Genomic DNA, 18,065 nt, shown 5'->3' on the forward strand with positions numbered 1-18,065 from the left:
ATATTTACGAAGGGAATCACCATCTTTTGGGCCAGGAGGAATTAACCTTCTATCTACCAACAAAGCTTTATACATTATGGTTTAAATGAAGGGTGCTGGTTTCAGAAACAAGGTTTCAACTGTGGCCCTCTCAGACCAAGCTTCCTGGATTTACCAACCCCCCAATTTTTAAGCGCTCAAGCCTAGCATCTAGCACCCTGTATAAGCACGGAACGCGGGGGGGACGTGGAGAGGCTGCGCAAGCGGTAACTCCCCTTCTGCCCCCCACCCCCAACGCTCGGAACCTGGAACGCGGGGTTGTTGGTGCCTCGGGGAAGCGAGGCACTGACCATTCCGGGTCCGAGCAGGACGGAAGGAGGGGGAAGGGGTGCGAGGGAAGAAGAGAGGGGAGGCCGGAGAGGGGGCAAAAGGGCCCAGGCCGGCTATGGAGCTGTACCTCAGCGCCTGCTCCAAAGCTGCCGATTCCGCCGCCGCCAAGACCGCCACCAGCGGCCTGGCCGCAGACAGCAGGCAATGCGGAGACGTGAGTGGCCTCCTGCCCGCCCGTGTGGGGTTCGCAGGGCAGCAAGGCCTGGTCTGGAGTGGGGTGGGGTGGGGGGATCACCGAGGAGGGGACGGGGCGGTTCTTAACCGACCAGCTCCAGCGCCCTCGTGCAGCTCGGTCGTCGGTGTCCTCCAAGTGACGCAGGGGAAGGTCTTGAGGAGAGCCGGGAACCTGGACGCAGAGGTCTTCTGGGGTCTCGGGCAGAGCAGCCTCCTTAACTCCGGAGTGTATTATTCGTTATTTTCGGAGGCATCGGCCTGTTAAAGGGGAAGTAGGTTGACCTAAACTAAATGAATAATTCCTTGAAGGAAAAGACAAAACTCTTCAATTACATTTGACAGGGCACGCACAAAACCCACTTTCAAGGGATAGGAGCTGCTCAGCTATTGGATCTGCCTCTGGGGGTCAAGCTGCCTATGATCCCAGGAAGTAATACTGTATTCTATACTACCAATTTAAGTGAAAAGGTAAGCTAATTTAAATGTTACACATTGGTTGTATTTACTGTTTTCCACTGGCCGTTAAATTCAGATGTAAAATCACCCACACAGTCTCATGTGGAATTTGCGTTAACATTCACAGGAATAAAATTAAGGTATCCTATAGAGTGAGTGTGAAGCAATTCCATCTAGTACAGAATCAGGGGTCAACAAGTTTAGATTCTTGGCTCTGTCTTTTAATATATAAATTTAAGAAAACAGATCAATTTTTTTAGGTATTAAAACTTCTTATATACTGATGTGTTGAATTTTGATTTATTTAGGAACAGTTTGAAAGGTAGGATGTTTATGCAGACTGGCATTTGTTAACAATTTCAATTAATAACTGGAACTAAATTCTCATTACAAATCACTTCTATATAATTTTTGTTTTGTGCCAAATTTTCACAAAGAAGTGAAAAGATGAAGTTAAAACGAGTTAAATTGTTTGGTGCCTTAACCCCCCACCCCAGGGAGGATGTTCCTTGATTCACCCCATTTTCCCCTTCCAAGTTCGTTCTTCTCCAGCTCAGTCTCATCTTTTTCAGACTGCCATGTTTTCTACCTACCCATACATACCATACTAATACTTCCGTGCCTTTTTCCACCTTGCTTCCAAAGCCTGGCACACCCTCTCCTCATTAATCTATGAATTTGAGCCATCCTTCAGCAATCCTTAGCATTGTCCTCACTTTATATGTCACACAACACTTAATCATACTGGGTGATAATATGCACTTCCCTCAAACCCTTTCATGTTTTTGGTCCTCACACTCTCTCACTCCAACTTCCCCAGTGCTTGGCTAATTGACCAAATCTAAAGAAGGTATACTATATTCTTTTCATATTCTTGATCACTAGAGCAAAAAGTTCTATAATGAAAGAATTCTGAGTGACTCTGTTACCCTTCTGCTGTCTATGATGTCATCAGAAATGACTGGGGCCTCTTGTATTTGATACATGTCTAATAACCTTTTTTTAAAAATGAGTTTTGTTGCCGGATAATTTCCCTTTTGAAAATCAATCTGTTCTACTAGAATAGAGTGGCTAGCTAAAAATATGCCAGCGTCACACAAATTGATTGAATCACACCCACACAAACTAGTTTTCCTAAAACAGGTTTGAAACCTATTCCATAACTTCTATCACTCTTCTCTGGTGTGTAAATGTAGTTCTATCTTTTGTCTTCTTCCTCAAATATATTGTTCACTATATTGCCATTATCTGTTCTTTGTTGAACATTAATTCACTTGTCAACTACTTTTTAGAAAATGTTTCTGTCTATTCTTTATTACTGTTAATTCTCCCAAATGGTATTGATTTAACAGTTAGGCACCAGACTAGTTCCATGAAGATTGATACTTATTTTTCTTTTGATGCGATCTCCTCAATGAAAAAATGCTTTATATTTAGACTTTTAGTTAGTTTTCCTTTTTTTTGTTAGAAGGGAAATCAATGATTGTAATTGGCGATAGAAGGGTTACTCTGCTTCTAATGAATGGGTTTGCTAAGAGGCATTCTTTGTTTACAGGCTAGAAGCAGAATTTGGTTTTTAAGTAACATAAAAGTTGATAGTTAAAAGTCAATGTCTAAAGAAGATAATCCATTACTTTCCTCATGATTGTTGATTGCTTCCCTTCTTGCTTCATGTCTGAATTGTCACTGAATGAAGATGTTGCTCTGTAGGATCACTTTCTTGGCTTCTCAGGAAAGTATCCTTAATCAGGGAATCTAGTTTCCTTATCTATACCCTTTGGGAGAAATTAGAGTCTGGTGTTAAATAAGAGCTCAGAAATTTAAAAAGGAAGCTTTTAATGGAAAAGGGAAGCTAGCATTGTATTGTGCTTCTCCCATCTGCTTATTTGCTGGCATATATAGTATCCTCCCACCTACCTTGCAGGAGCTCTTTATAGGACCCACCCAGCATTGTTCCTTTGTGTGAGAAATTGGGCTAAAGTTGTGACTACAGCCAGAATAAACACAGGGGTCACAAATTGGTACTTGCATTTGGGTCTGGTAATTGGTGCACAGTGTTGTACAGCAGTATAAATTGAATTGTATGCTTGCAAACAGGGCAGGTGGTCTCTAATTTGCCACATCCTTCATTTATTCCTTGTGTTCACCTGAGCCAGTTACTGCTTTAGCATTAGCTTGGACTAAAACTTGTTCTGTTCTGGCCAAGCAAACTTTAGAGAAAATAAAAAAGGAAGAATGCAGAAGCAACATCCTCTACCTATCTAAATGCCAACTCTGTTCTCCATTTTTTCCTATTCAGAGGACCAACCTTTACCATTATCACCATCCAACTATTGAAAAATGGACTAAGAACTCAAAACAAAAACTCTCTTTATGTTTAAATTTACAAATGAGGTAAAATAATTCAGCTGTTTCCTTTGAAGTAAAAAATACAGAAGCATGACTATTAGCTGATTATGCTTTCCTCCTTTCATATGCGGGTATGGCATAAGGTCGTATTTGGACTTTATACGTATCAGAGAAACCTCAATTCCTGTAAATATCCTTTATAATCAGTTCCTTAATATGGAGAGCTATATAAGTAGTCCTTCAAATTTCTCCCCATTTTAGCACTCAGAGATCTTTGTATTTCTTGCGTTAGAGGAGACCCAAGACAAAATAATTCTTTAATCCGTAGTCGTCAACATTTGAGTTTTATTATTTGTTGTTAAAATTGTTTTCATGAATCATGAAAGATAATCTTCTATTATTTGCTTTCATTTTATCCTTTGATGCAGTGCCTTGATCTGGAAGAGAGAGGAGGAAGGGTAGAATCTTAGCAGTCACTTTATACCTTAAACCAAGTTATATCATATTTCCTTCTTTTTTCCTTTTTCCTTCTTCTTTGGCTCACAGCCAGGGTCTGATGGGGCTCAGGGGAGGAACTAATTGAGTGAAGGCAGAGTTTTTAGAATAATTCAAGCAGGTAGAGAAGAGAGGGAGGGAAAAGGCAATTCCCAAATCTTTCTGTTGTTGGTTTACCCTGCTTCAGATGCTTCTTGCATATTTCATTTTCAATGAACATACTAGTCATTTCAATGAAATGAGTTTTTAAAGTGAGAATTCACTAATTTTATATTTGTAAGATTTTTTGAATTTCTGTTTTCAGCTTGTTCGACCTTCTTATGGTTTTAACCTGACTGATCCTTATTGTCGACTTTTGGAAAACCAGTATAAAAGTCTCCATGATCCACATTTAAAAGCATATTATAGACGCAAAGATATCCTGAGGAGATTAAGAAAAGGTGGCTACATCACCAGCAGTAATAAAGTGGGTTGAAGATTATTTTTTCTTTATCAGTAAAGACCTTGAAGACTTAATATAAGCTTACTTCTCTACCTCATTGGGGGCCTGTATCACCTTTTAATTTGTCATTAGATATTTAATGGAAATTCCATAAATTACTCAATATTTGCTTCAAGGGAAATACAGCAGCTATTGTTTCTAAGTGAAACTATGTCTTAATCCTTTTTTATTTTGACATTATCAAAGCATGATTATCAAATGATTGGAGGATGTAAAGACATATGGACAATTTCCCCCACTCTATCATAGTCTTCTTTAATGGCACTGTATGCTTGTCAAGGTATATGTCACATAAAGTTTTTAAAAACTTGAGAAAAATGGGGACCTAGCAAAATTCCACATAATAGAATACATTCTTAATTGCAGTTAAACCATTACTCTTACACTTGTATTTTAGTTTAGTAACTCAAATTGTGTATACTAAATCCCTTAATATGGTGTAAACCATATTAATAAAGCATTATCACTCTTGATAGTTATTACTCTTGTTCTCAAAATGTATGTTATTACTGTTGTTTCTCTGGAAAGTGATTGCTATGATTGTTAAATATTTGTATTTATGTATTTTTTTCTTGTTTTGTTTTTTAGATTGTATGTACCTTAAGGGAATTGAATAACTACAGACAATATCTTACCAGTTTAAAATTAGACTTTGAAAGAAACTATATAAGAGAACAAGTAAGTTAAATACTTAAACTTGTTTTCTTTACAGAAAGTTTGGAAGAAAGGTTTGGTTGAATATTTATAATATTTTGATCTTTTATTATGGAGGTAACAAATCAAATAAGATTTCCAAATGAAAATTTTGAGCAGGAATAAACAATATTTGATTGTTGCTATATTGTGTTAAGAGGGAGAAAAGGGCCATGTCATCTATTAATGTGGCAAATAAGCTGGCATAATTCAGTCAGCAATTAAATTGCTACTCAGATGTGTCCTTTTTACCTATGCTAGGTCATTAGGAAAAGTTTATTGTAGCAGCAATAATCTTAAGCTGTAACTGAAAACAGCTGGAATAATAGGAGAAGAACAATATGGCGAGCTGCAGTGTTCTACGATATACCCACCCAATGTATTCATCCAGTTTTTAAAAAAAAATGTTGGTGTTAAAGGTGAAGTAGAATGATTGGATTTAGAGTGAGTCGGTAGACAGTGATTTCCTTTTGATTTATGACTCAAAGTTGCATGCGTGCCTCTGTCTGTGTGTGTGTATGTGTGAATTCATGTAGTTTCAAGAGAGTTGGATAAAATTGAGAAAGATGTGGGTTTAGGTGCATGCACATTTATGTTCTGAAGTTAAGAGAGTTGGATAAAAATGAAGTGACTTCTATGCTTTTAAATGTTCTATACCTTTCCCCCCTTTTGTTCTTTGCTGTGACTAGAGAGCTTCTCTACTTTTCCCACATTTTCATTTCATTTTTTTCAGAATGGTGAGTTAAATAAAATGAAAGATTTACCTTTCTTTTTTCCAGAGAGGACTTTAATTTGGTTGACTGGAATGGATTTAAAATAGATTTAAATGTAGTTAAACTGTAAAGTATAGCAATTGTACTAAATCCTAAATACAAAAATAGTATATCAAAGGTCAGTTTTATTTTTGGAAAATTTAAAAGGCATTTTGTTTATATGTATTTTATATACATGTACACTTACATACATACATATATATATATATTTTTTTTTTTAAGAAAATGCTTGCAAAACAAGTAAATAAACTACAGGAAAACAACCAAAGCCCTGAAAGTTCTGATGTTGCCCAGTTCCAAAATTGGTTATTACGGGATGGCATGCAATCTAGGAAGGACCAGGAACAGTTAATAAGGCACAGGTAAGATTGAAGTTAATGCATATTTTGTGTAAATCTGGTGGAGCCAGATAAGTTGAGAAAATACTAGAAAGGACGAAGGCAGGATAAAAAAAAGTACTAGGTATACATGACTCCCCTCTAGCCCTTTGTGTGCTAGAAGGGAGGCAAAGTGGTGCCGGGATTGCAAACTTTGGTACCAAGGCTGGGAAGAAGAATTTCTACCAGAGAAGTCAGGGTTTCTGAGAGCCTAGGAGGTAAAGCAAACTAATAACTGAAGGAAAAATCAGATAAAATATTCTTTCCATAGTAGGAGAGAGAGAGAATGTCTTTAGCACATACCTCAAAGAGGAGCAGTTATTTATGATTCATTTTTAAGGACTTCAAAACCCATTAGGTTTGAAGAAGTTAATGGAAGGTCAAAAAAGGAGGTTTACTAAAATTTGATCAGATGCCAATATATGTGTTCTCTCCAAGAAGCTGTAAGCTCATTCAGGTAATACCCACACATATTCAAATGTTTCTATTCCATGACAAGCTCACTGCTGAGTTGGTGAAGTGATGAGTTATTCTTTTTCTTCCTCCTTCATTGGGGTTAAGGGAAAAAGCTCCATTATATGACTTTTGTATTCCATGGTGTCAATTTATAGTAGTGCCATAATACATACTGACCTACTAGAGACTCTGACTGGGAGGACTGTTCAAGGACTTATAAATTATGGGAAACCAATACCCACCTTTTTCTTAAGATTTTCAAATCTATTGGAGTTTTATTCCCCAGATTTGAAGCTACTGCTTCAGTTGATTTGCCTTCTTTGCATAATATACTGAGTTATTTGTGCTTATTTCAGTAAGTCTGCACCACATTTTGCCATTGTCTTGGCCATAACTACAGATACTCATATAGCAGGGTGACCTGTATAATGAGTAAAGTGTGGTGAGGTGGCAGGTCAGGCTGGCTTAAAGGTCCATGAACACGGCTGATAGAAAAACGAAAATTGCTGTAGTTCACGAAATAGAAAGAAAGCAAGGACGTAGTTTGGTAATGTCAAAGAAGACAATGCCAAAATAAAGGAAATAACCAGTACAGCGTCACTAACATTTGCACTTTTACTCAGATATTTGGACATGATAAGTAGGGAATTAGAGCAACTTGAGCGCACGGCAGAAGAGCAGCGCCTAATCCAGATGGATAGAGAAGAAAGACGACAGCGGGAGCACACAAGGAGAAAACTTAGTCTTCGTAAAAAAATTGAAGAGGTGAGAGATAAATGTAAAATATTGAGAGAAAAATTGTGTCCAGTTGTTTCATTTGTAAATTTTAGGTACCCCATCATAGGGCTGAAAGTCATTTCAAGCATATAGAATTAACCCCTCTTAATCTTTTATCACAGCTGTTGTAAGTTATTACATTGGGTAGTGGGTCTGATACCACAAAGCTATATAGATGAGCCGATTTCTGCTCTTTAACTTTTAGAATTTAGCTTTAGTGAAAATAATAGTGGCTGCTTTCCTCATAGAAATACAGTAAGAAAAGCTCTTTCTAATGCCAATGTAAGACTGTCGAGTGTATGACCTGCTTGTTGGTTGTCAACGAAATACAAAAATACTATTATGAGTAGAGTAACATTGTACATTCTAGGAATGGAAGACAAAGGAGATGTTACTTCTGACAAAGATTGGAGAAGATGTTAAAAGAGAAGCCAGAATTGAGGAACAGCGGCGTAGAAGCAGAGAAGAGAGTGACAGGAAGGTAGGGTGAGATATGACCTCTAACTTGACAGTTTGAGGAAAAGTTTTACCATTTTTTATTTTTCAAAGTATATTTTGTGAGACTACTATGGGCCAATTACCCCCAAACTGAAAGTTCTGAAAATGTTATTTTTGCTATAATATACATAGTAGCTACCTTATCTATTACTTGATATAACTAATTTTGACTTATCTTCACACCCTAAACTGTTCTTGGGACTATAAATTCTCAGCTAAAATTCTCAATTTTTCCTTGCCAGTGAAGTGACAGGTTTTAGCTTAACTTTTTAGTATTAAATAATAGATATTTTTATGATTTAGTGTGTAAAACAGTATAAAGAAAAGGAGAAATCTCCTATAATACCACCACCCTATTAACTTTTTTGTTGTGTGTGAACATTTGCATAATGTTTCTTTGAATATTTATGAATAAGCTCGTGTCATTATTCCATACAGGCTATATTATAGACTGCTGTTTCATTTATAAAAATGTAATGTAAGATTTCATTAACAACTTTCCATGTCAATAAATATTGATCTAAAATTCTAAATCATTTAGGTATTTTATTGTTAACCAAACCTAAGAAAGATTTACATAGTTTTGTTTATATTTGTATATGCTACTCTCTATATTTTTATAAAATTGAAAATTTAATTACATATGATTATCTTGTATTCTATATTTGTTATGTGTATGTTCTAGAGTATTGTCAGGGAGTCATCGCTTATACGGTAGCCTCAGCTTATTCCAACTAACTGTAATTCTTATTTTCTAAAAAAAAAAAAAAATTTTTTTCAGTGGGAGTCCTCTCCAAATTGTCCTCTTTTTTTCTGTAAAGTTGCTACCAGACATCTCTGAAATTATATTTTCATTTAGAAAGAGATAAATTGTCCTTGGTTTTTCTTGCTTTTTGCTTGATGCCACTTTCTATTCAAGGAGACCTGTTCAATTTTATTGAATACTAGTGCAACATAGATCAAAGTATGGCAGAGAGTCTCCATTAAGCAGGCTGCTTGAACCATGTTAATGGCAGGGCTGTTTGAATCATTGATGCTTCCAGTTGACTTATTCTTGATTTTTAGTCTTTTTTGACTTGTTGTTTTAACATGATGTCTTCTACCCATTTGTTTCTTAATATTTCAATTTTTTTTTTTTATTTGACATTTCGTATATTTTCCCTCAAATTATATGCTATTAAAAATCTTTAAATTCTGGCTATACATCCCATAACATATTCTCCATATATTTTATTCATCCCATCATTCTAATTATGACTTTGGGAGAAAAAATGAATTCAGCAAATATGTAAGAATCCATAGGCACTACAACCATTGGGAAGTTTGATCATCATGCGTTTCTTTTATTCTTCTGGTTTCTTTTTTCTCTGCAAACTGCAATTTCAGGTGAACTTTCCATGTCTAAATTTAGTTTTCTGTTTTTGTTAAACAGGTTTATGGCGATATAATTGACATAAAGAACATTTATTTAATATGTACAATTATGACATGTGTATACATGTAAAATCATCACTGCAATCAGGAGTATGTACTTATCTACCACTCCTAGAAGTTTCATTTTTCTTTGTAATCTCTATAGCCAGTCCTCTCCTTCCCTGCCCCCACTATTAAGCCCCCTCTCATCTATATTCTGTCTATAGATTAGGTTACATTTTCTGAAGTTTTATATAAATGGAATCATGCTATATGCATTCTTAATTTTTGAATGCTTTCAACGTAATTCTTTTGAACTTCATCCATGTTGCTGATTATGTCAATAGCTCATTCTTTTTATTGTTAGGAAGTGTTCCATTGTATGGATATACAAAATTTGTTTTTTCATTTCCCTTTTGATGGACATTTGGATTGTTTCTAGCTTTTGGTTATCAAAAATAAAGCTGCTACGAACGTTCCTGGATAAGTCTTTGTATGTGCATGTGTTCTTAGTAAATACGTAGGAGTAGAATGACTGGATCATAAGGTATCTGTATATTTAACTTTTTGTTAGAAATTACCAAATTGTTTTCCATAGTAGTGGCATCAGTTAACATTTTCACTGACAGTATATGAGATTTCCAGTTCCTCCACACTCTCAACACACTTGATTGGTATAATCTATTTAATGTTAGCCATTCTAGTAGACTTGTAGTGTTATTTTCATGTTGTTTTATTTTGCATTTCCCTAAAGACTATTGGCATTTGAACATTGTTTTAAGTGCTTATTTGCTATATGGTTATCTTTGATGATGTATCTGTTTAAATATTTTGTCCATTAGTTTTATTTAATTAATTTATCTTTATTATCATTATTTATTTGTATGCTGTATGCCTTGGGTCGCATTTCATTCTTTTTCTGTGTGAGTATCCAGTTACTGCAGCACCATTTGTTGAATTTTTGTTTGTTTTTTTTTATCTTTGTTTTACTTGTTTGATTTTGGGAAACCCATTTATTTTAATTGAGTCATTTTGTTGCTTATTTGTTTTGAGGGAATTCTTAATATATTTTGGATGCAAGTCATTTTTTGGGTATATTGCTTGCAAATACTTTCTTCTAGTTGTTAGCTTGTCTTTTCATTCTCTTAAAATTTTCTTTTCAAAAGACTTAAAATTCTCTTAAAAATTTCTTTTCATTCTCGTAAAATACATCTTTTACTTTGATGTAGTCCAGCTTATCAATTTGTTCATTTAGAGTTTGTCCTCTAGGTGTTATATCTAAGACTTCTTTGCCTAATCCAGTGTCTCAAAAATTTTCTTCTATAAGTTTTATACTTTTAGGTTTTACCTTTAGGTCTATGAACTATCAAGTTCATTTTTATATAATGTGAGATATGGATTGAAGTTCAATTTTTAGCATATAGGTATCCAATTTTTCCAGTACCATTTGTTGAAAAAGTTATGCTTTCTACATGGAATTGCCTGTGCATCTTGGTCAAATATCAATTGTGTGGGCCTATTTCTGGATTTTAGTCTTATTTTTATCGATTTATTATGCTGTCTTGATTATTATACCTTTAGTAATCCTTGAAACCAGTAGTGTGAGCCCTCCAAGTTCGTTCTTCTGTTTTATAGTTGTTTTGGCTAGACTAACCCATTTATATTTCCATGTGAATTTTAGAATAAGAGTTCCGATTTCTACCAAAATATCCTACTGGTATTTTAATTGGAATTGGGTTGACACTATAGGTCAGTTTGGGCAAAACTGACCTTTTAACAATATTGAATCTTTTGACTCCTTAACAAGATCCATCTTTCTGTTTATTTATGTCTACTTAGTTACTTTTATCAATGTTATGTAATTTGTACTTCTTTTGGTGGATTCATCCCTAACTATTTCAGAATTCTGTGGTATTGTAAATTGCATTTTAATTTCAATTTCTGAAAATTTGATGTCAATATATAGAAATGTAATTGAATTTTGTGTGTATCTTGTTACTGATCTCAAGAGGAAAGCAGTCAGTTTTTTATCATTAAGTAAATTAACTGTAGGATTTTCATAGGCACCTTCTCATCATGTTGAGAAAACTCCTTAGTTTTCTGAAAATTTTCATCAGGAATGGATACTGGATTTCTCAGGGTTTATATGGTTTTTCAATTGTGGCTTATTGTTATGGTGAATAACATCATTTACATTTTGAATATTAAACCAGTCTTGAATATGTGGATTAATTCCACTTGGTCAAATTATACTACCCTTCTTAAATGTTATTGGATCAAACAGCTAAAATTTTACATCTTGTACATGGGAGATTTTGGTGTATAGTTTTCTTTTCTTAGCAATGTCTTTGCCTAGTTTTGGCATCAGAATGATACTGGTCTCATATGATAAGTTGAGATGCATTACCTCTTCTTCAGTTTTCTGGAAGAAGTTGTTTAAAAATTGGTATTTCTTTCTCTAATGTCTTATAGAATTATTGAAGCCCACCTGAACCTAGAGTTTTTTTGTGTGAATTTTTCTAAAATATATACTCTGTTTTCTTAAGAAACATAGGTCTGTTTCCTTAACAGATACTGGTCTACAGAGCTGCATGTATTTATTTTTGAAAATTTGTGTATTTTAACTATTTTATTCTATTCTACCTGAAAGGTAGAATTTGTTATTCTTTGAGTATCAAGAGATTTTGTAGTGATATTACTTGCCATTCTTGGTATTGGTAATTTGTGATTTCTATCATTTTTCGTGGTCAGTCTGGCTAGAGATTTTCCTTCTTTATGCTGATTTTAATGATATGTTAGCTTTCTTTTTTACTATTTCATTGATTTCTGTTCTGATCTTTGTTAGATCCTTTTCTTGTACTTACTTTGAGTTGACTATCAGCTATTCTTCTGTTTCCTTAGATAAGTCATTAAGTAGAAGCCTTTCTTCTTTTCTAATATGACATTTTGTACTCTAAATTTCTTCTTCAGTTCTTGTTTACCAAGAGCCTATAGATTTTCATGTGTTGTGTCTGCATTTTTGTTCCATTTGAAATACTTGACTTTCCCCTTTAATTTCTTCTCTGACATACTGACTATTTAGAAGTGTAAGTAGCTCCCAAATATTTAGAGCTTTTCTAGAGAGTTATTTTATTGACTTCAAATTCAATTCTATTGTGATCAGAGGACATACTAGTGTTTAACTTGAATTCTTTCAAACTTGTGATTTATTTTATGGTACGAAATATGCTCATTCTTGATAAATAATCATATATACTTGAAAAAAATGTAGATGCTACTGTGTTTTGGTAGAGTGTTTATAAATGGTTTAGAAATGCCAAACCATTGATAGGGTGATCCAGATCTTCTGTATCTTTGCAGAATTCCAGCATACTATTCTTTCAAGTATTGAAATTAAAATTTGAAATTTCTTTCAGAATTTGCAATATCTTGACTATTTTGGAATTTGTGTATTTTCCTTGTAGTTCTAGCAAGTTTTTATTTTATTTATTTTAAAGCTCAGTTATTAGGTACATAAATAGTTAGGATTTTATACCTTATTGGTTATTTGGCACCTTTATCATTTAAAAAACACCTTTTTGTCCCTGAAACTTTTATTTGCTCTGCAGTTACCTTTTGTAATATTCATATAGTGATTCCAGCTTTCTTTCAAATAGTTTAGCATGACATACCATTTTCCTTTTTTTTACATTTTTCTTAAACTTAAAAAACTAATTTCAAACTTGCTAGATTTATAGAAATAATACACATACTCCCCCAGATATTCAGATTTATCAACTCAGCTTTTTTGTCACATTTTATCATTCTCTCTCACTCTCACTTTGTCTTTGTTTTCTAAACAGTTGAGAGTATGTTGCATATATCATGTCATCTAGCACTTAATATTTCCATGTACATTTTCAGAGAACAAGGATGCTCACATACGTAACCACCTTAAGAACAGCTATCTAAGAAATTTAGCTTGGACATAAAGCACATAGTCCATATGTTTTTTTCAATTGTCTTAGCAATGTCCTTTTGAGCATTTTCTCTTCTCTTTCCTTTTACTTTGAACCTGTCTATGTATGTATTTTCAAAGCCTCTTTCTTATAAGCACTTCTTATAAAGTTGGGTTTTGCTTATTTATCAAACCTAGCACTCTCTGCCTTTAACTGAGGTTGTTAGAGCATTTATATTTTAATGTGATGAATAATATTAGTGAGTTTTAAGTCTGTCATCATTTTTTTTTTTTCTATTTGGCTCTTAAAGATGCTGTTCTACTGTCTTTTCTATTTTGTTTTCAATAGGAAATCTGCTTTTGCCCTTAAATGTCTTTCTATTTACCGTAACTTTTTGGAGGGGGTGTGGGGTATACTTTTAAAAATAGCTCTATTACTAGTTTTGAGCAATTTATTATGTGCCTTATGATAATTTCTTTGTTTCTTTTTTTGCTTGTTTGCTTTGTTTTGTTTTGTTTTGCCTGGGCAGGCAGCAGGAATTGAACCAGGTCTCCGGCAAGGCAAGCGAGAACTCTGCCTGCTGAGCCACTGTGGCCCGCCCTCTTTATTTTTCCTTTATATAGGGCTTTTGTGCTTCCTGGACCTGTGAATTTATAGCTTTTATCAAATTAGGAACATTTTTAGGTATTATCAAATATTTCTTTGTGTCTTTCTCTTCTCCTTCAGGGGCTTCAATTAATATGTATATTAGGCTGCTTAAAGCTATCTGATACTTCCTTGATGCCCTTTTCTTTTCTTTATTTTTTTCCTCTTTCAGTGTTTCCTTTTGGATGGCTTTTGTTGCTGAATTCATGTAAACAAATCTCTTCTTCCACACTGCGTTCTCTGTCATTAATGCATCTATTGTATTTTTCACACATACTAAAAAATATTTGATTCTGGTCCTTTTTATATCTTCATGCCTCTACTTTGTAAACATATAGAATTTAGTCATGTTGACTTTCAATGTTTTTAACTTCATAATTCTAACATTTGTGTCATTTTTGGGTTACTTTTCAGTAATTTCTCTCCTCTTTTTTGGGTATATTTTCCTACTTCATTACAAGGCTGATATTCGTTGATTCTGTGCCAGGAGTTGTGTTTTACTTGTTAGGTGCTGAATGTTTTCATATTCTTATGGATCTCTTTAGCCTTTTCTTGGATGTGATTAGCTTATTTGGAAACAATTTGATCATTATATCCTGTTTTTAAACATTTATTAGATGGGGTCACAGCCATGTTTAGGGATAAATTATGCCCTATTACTTAGGCGAGACCTATCTTTATACTTTACCCAAACTCTGACCTTTTTCCAGTCTGACTGGTGGAAAGAGGCAAGATTTCCAGCACTACGTAAGTTTAAGCACTGTTCTCTCTGATCCTTTAGGATGGTTCTTTATGTGGCTTGTGTATTTCCTCATGTGCCTGTGCCAATCTGTTTTCTTCCTAGTATTCCATGGACCAGTCTTAGGATTTCTGGGATTCTTTCTTGGTTCATTTGTCTCTTTTCTGGTACATCTTGTATCAATATTAGCCTTAATATTTACAAATGAAAGTCACATTTTATGTATTTATTTTTATCTGTATGGGGCCTGAGTGATTTATGATTGAACAACTCAGGAATTCTCCAATTGAAGATGATTGAGAAATTCTCTAAACTCACTAGGATAGCTATGAAATAAGAGACCCAATCTGATCTAAAGCTGGACCAGTCTCCCAAAAATGTGCAGTGAAGTAAATTGCATCTAAATGGTAAATATGTGCTTCCTCTTGTTTGACCACAGATGGAAATTTACCCCTTTTCATCCTCCCACATTTGTATTCAGTATAATCTTACAAATCATAAGCCAGGAATGAGTATTTGTTTCTAATATACTGTCACAATTTAAATATCTGTCATGCATTTCTAAAGAGTAAATTGATATTAACCAATATATGTTCTTTAATATTTTAGAAACAAGCCCTTCTAGAGAAAAAAATGGCCTATCATTTACAAAAAATGCAAGAGATTGGCTTTAATGGAGAAGAAATGGAAAAAAGTACGTTTGTATACAGAGGACAAATTGGATATATTGTGCATGTGAGAACGTTAAAGGCAATGTAGCTAAGTAGAAGATGTATACTTTTTTATTTATGTTTTGGTAGCTTTTGTAAAGCTCCGCTGTGGCTTATCCTTGCTTTCCTGCTTTCTGCTAGACTCTGTTCTAGGGCTTTCCCCATTACAGCTTGGAAAGTAGACCTATATATAAATTAGAACAACTAAGACAATCTTGTAACTCAGCACGTTTATCTCGTTTGTCTTAAACCAGACAAGTTTGCCTGTACTGCAACTCTAACCAAATTTCCCATACACAGAAAGATTTGTTTTTTTCCCTACTGAAACTTTAAAAGGTTGTGTGTGAATAATTGCTATTATATACTAAAATGGTATTCTACTGTGTTGCCAGCCAGTAACGAAAAGAAATTACTGGACAAAAAAGGAAGGGACACTGAGAAAAAAAGAAAGGGAAGAAGGAAAGGAAAAAGTAGTGAAGATGGGGGTGGGAGGAGGAAAGAACAAAGTAAGCAATAAAAAGAAAGAAATGAAGAAAGTTTAAAAGGAGGAACACAGGCTTTGGACCAGCTTCCTTTTATTTACAATTTAATTAGACAATCATTTTTCCCTTGATATTAATGAAAATTTCAGGACCAAAATGCAAAAAATGTAGACTTATTTGAACTATCTGTGACTATATAGTATCAGAATCAGAAGAAGAAAAAAAAATGGTCATTTTCCTGGCAACTATAAAACTATAATAACATATTTCTCATATTTGTCCCATTATTCCTATTTATAGGCCAAAGTCTCCCTTTGTTACTCCAGTGAATCCCTAACTAGTTTTCCTTTGTTCTTATTTTTCCCTACCTCAAATCTATTTTGTACACTGCTGCCTAATTACATTTAAAAGTTTGTTTGGGTTGTTTTTTTTCCTGCCCCCAAATCTTAAAGATCCCCTGGAAGCTCAGACTACTCATGTAGGAATTCATCACCCTCTAGAGTACAAGCCCCAACCTAACTTTTAAATTTTATTTTATGCTACCTCCTTGAAAGAATGCAACTATATTATAGGGGTGACATGCATAGGCTCTGGAGCCAGGCCAGACTGCTGAAGATCAAGTCCTGCTTTCACACTTACTAGCCATGTGACCTTGAACAAATTACTTAGCGTATCTGAAACACAGTTTCATCATATGAAAGTAAAGATTATACTCCATAGATAATTTGTATAGAGAGTTCAACAGTCCCTAATGCAAAGTAAGCACTCAATTTATTTCATGGTCCCATCAAATTAACTAACCTTTCCCCAAATAGTTTACCTTTCCCACTTCTCTTCCTCTGATTATGCCATTTTCTTGCCCTAAAATAATCTGTTCCCCATCTCTTGCAAAATTCTATCATTCTTTAACCACCATGGCAAATAACATTCATGTTTCCTGAATAGACACAGCACCTACTTCATGCCTCAGGTGATAAATCACCTAAACAATCACATACATCTATCTGTCTTCAGCTGTTTACTTTGACACTAAGGAAAAAAGGTTTCAATAGACATCTTAAACATTTGCTACCTCAGATCCTTTTTTTTGGAAGAAGTAGGATATAAATGAGTTAATTTATAGTATCAAGGTAACAGAGAATAATGATACCTATTTCACAAATGAAATTTAATTATACAACTATAGTAACATCATCTTCCCCACTAACTATATAGCTTCAGTAGGGGAGAGGGAGAAGGAGAAAGATGAAGGAAACATCAGATAAATCAGCTCCAGTGACCAATGGGGAGACAGATCAATTTCATATTCTACCTCTCTAATGAAAACCCATTGAGCACGTATGCAATAGACCCTTGGCCCACCTAAATGGTTGGAAACAGGAATTATAATTAATTCTATTACAAAGAAATGATATTGTATATGGTTGTTTATGCCAAACTGTAAGTTATATCCAAGAATTGTCATAGTCATATGGAATGGTGATTTTCCAGCCCAGTCACTATGCTGGCATGCATGAACACACAGAGGAAAAGCTAAGGCTCATTTGAGCAGGAAGAACATTTTCTCTTCAGCCAGAAAAAAAATTCTGCCCCCATACGAATAGCTTTAACTTAGGGGAATAACATTTCAAGGGTGATTTCTTTTCCTCCTATTTAGCATCTCTACATCTTCTCTAATTCCCCTTCAAAATCGCATATAAAGATTAGCATATGGCTCGCCTCTTGGGCATAAAAATATAATCTATTTTGTATAACTCTGCCATCACCCTTATTACAAATAAATGTTTTATTACATTTATTTAGCTGCTTCTCCAAAGAAGAAAAAGAAGACTTCTGATGATGTAAAGTTAGCTTTTCCTACTGGTGACCAGAAAGCATATAGAGGAATAAATGGTAATTGAATGTTATAAGAAATATTACATAGTAATTTGAGGAAAGGTTAAGTTTGCTGGTATATCGTACTCCTTTACTTAGAATACAGATAAATTCTCTGTCTTCTTTTGTTAAATTACTGAGTTAAAGTGATGCTTACCCACAATGGTACAACCTCTATTGCCTTTTGTATTTGACTTTCTAATTGTTCATTTAGTGTTTTGAGTTTCATATCATAATACCATTTTAGAAAAATTAGATGGGTCTATTGCTGTTAAATGCATGAAATCATAAAATAATTTTTTAATGCTCAAGATAATGGTGCCAGCTTGAAACTATTAAGTACC

At 34.4% G+C, this 18,065-nt stretch overlaps 1 protein-coding gene across 1 annotated transcript in view; it reads left to right on the plus strand.

Moving 5' to 3' along the window:
• The first annotated feature begins 292 nt into the window (after nucleotides 1-292).
• Nucleotides 293-18,065, plus strand: part of FSIP2 (fibrous sheath interacting protein 2) — a 95,237-nt gene continuing 77,464 nt past the window's right edge. The window contains 9 exon segments of the mRNA XM_077154378.1: nucleotides 293-523; nucleotides 886-1,011; nucleotides 4,148-4,309; nucleotides 4,934-5,023; nucleotides 6,034-6,173; nucleotides 7,268-7,409; nucleotides 7,792-7,902; nucleotides 15,264-15,348; nucleotides 17,650-17,739. Of these exon segments, the coding sequence (XP_077010493.1) occupies nucleotides 425-523; nucleotides 886-1,011; nucleotides 4,148-4,309; nucleotides 4,934-5,023; nucleotides 6,034-6,173; nucleotides 7,268-7,409; nucleotides 7,792-7,902; nucleotides 15,264-15,348; nucleotides 17,650-17,739 (1,045 nt within the window). The 5' untranslated portion in view covers nucleotides 293-424.

This window comes from Tamandua tetradactyla, chromosome 3 (genome assembly GCF_023851605.1).
Source record: "Tamandua tetradactyla isolate mTamTet1 chromosome 3, mTamTet1.pri, whole genome shotgun sequence".
Lineage (NCBI taxonomy): Eukaryota > Metazoa > Chordata > Mammalia > Pilosa > Myrmecophagidae > Tamandua > Tamandua tetradactyla.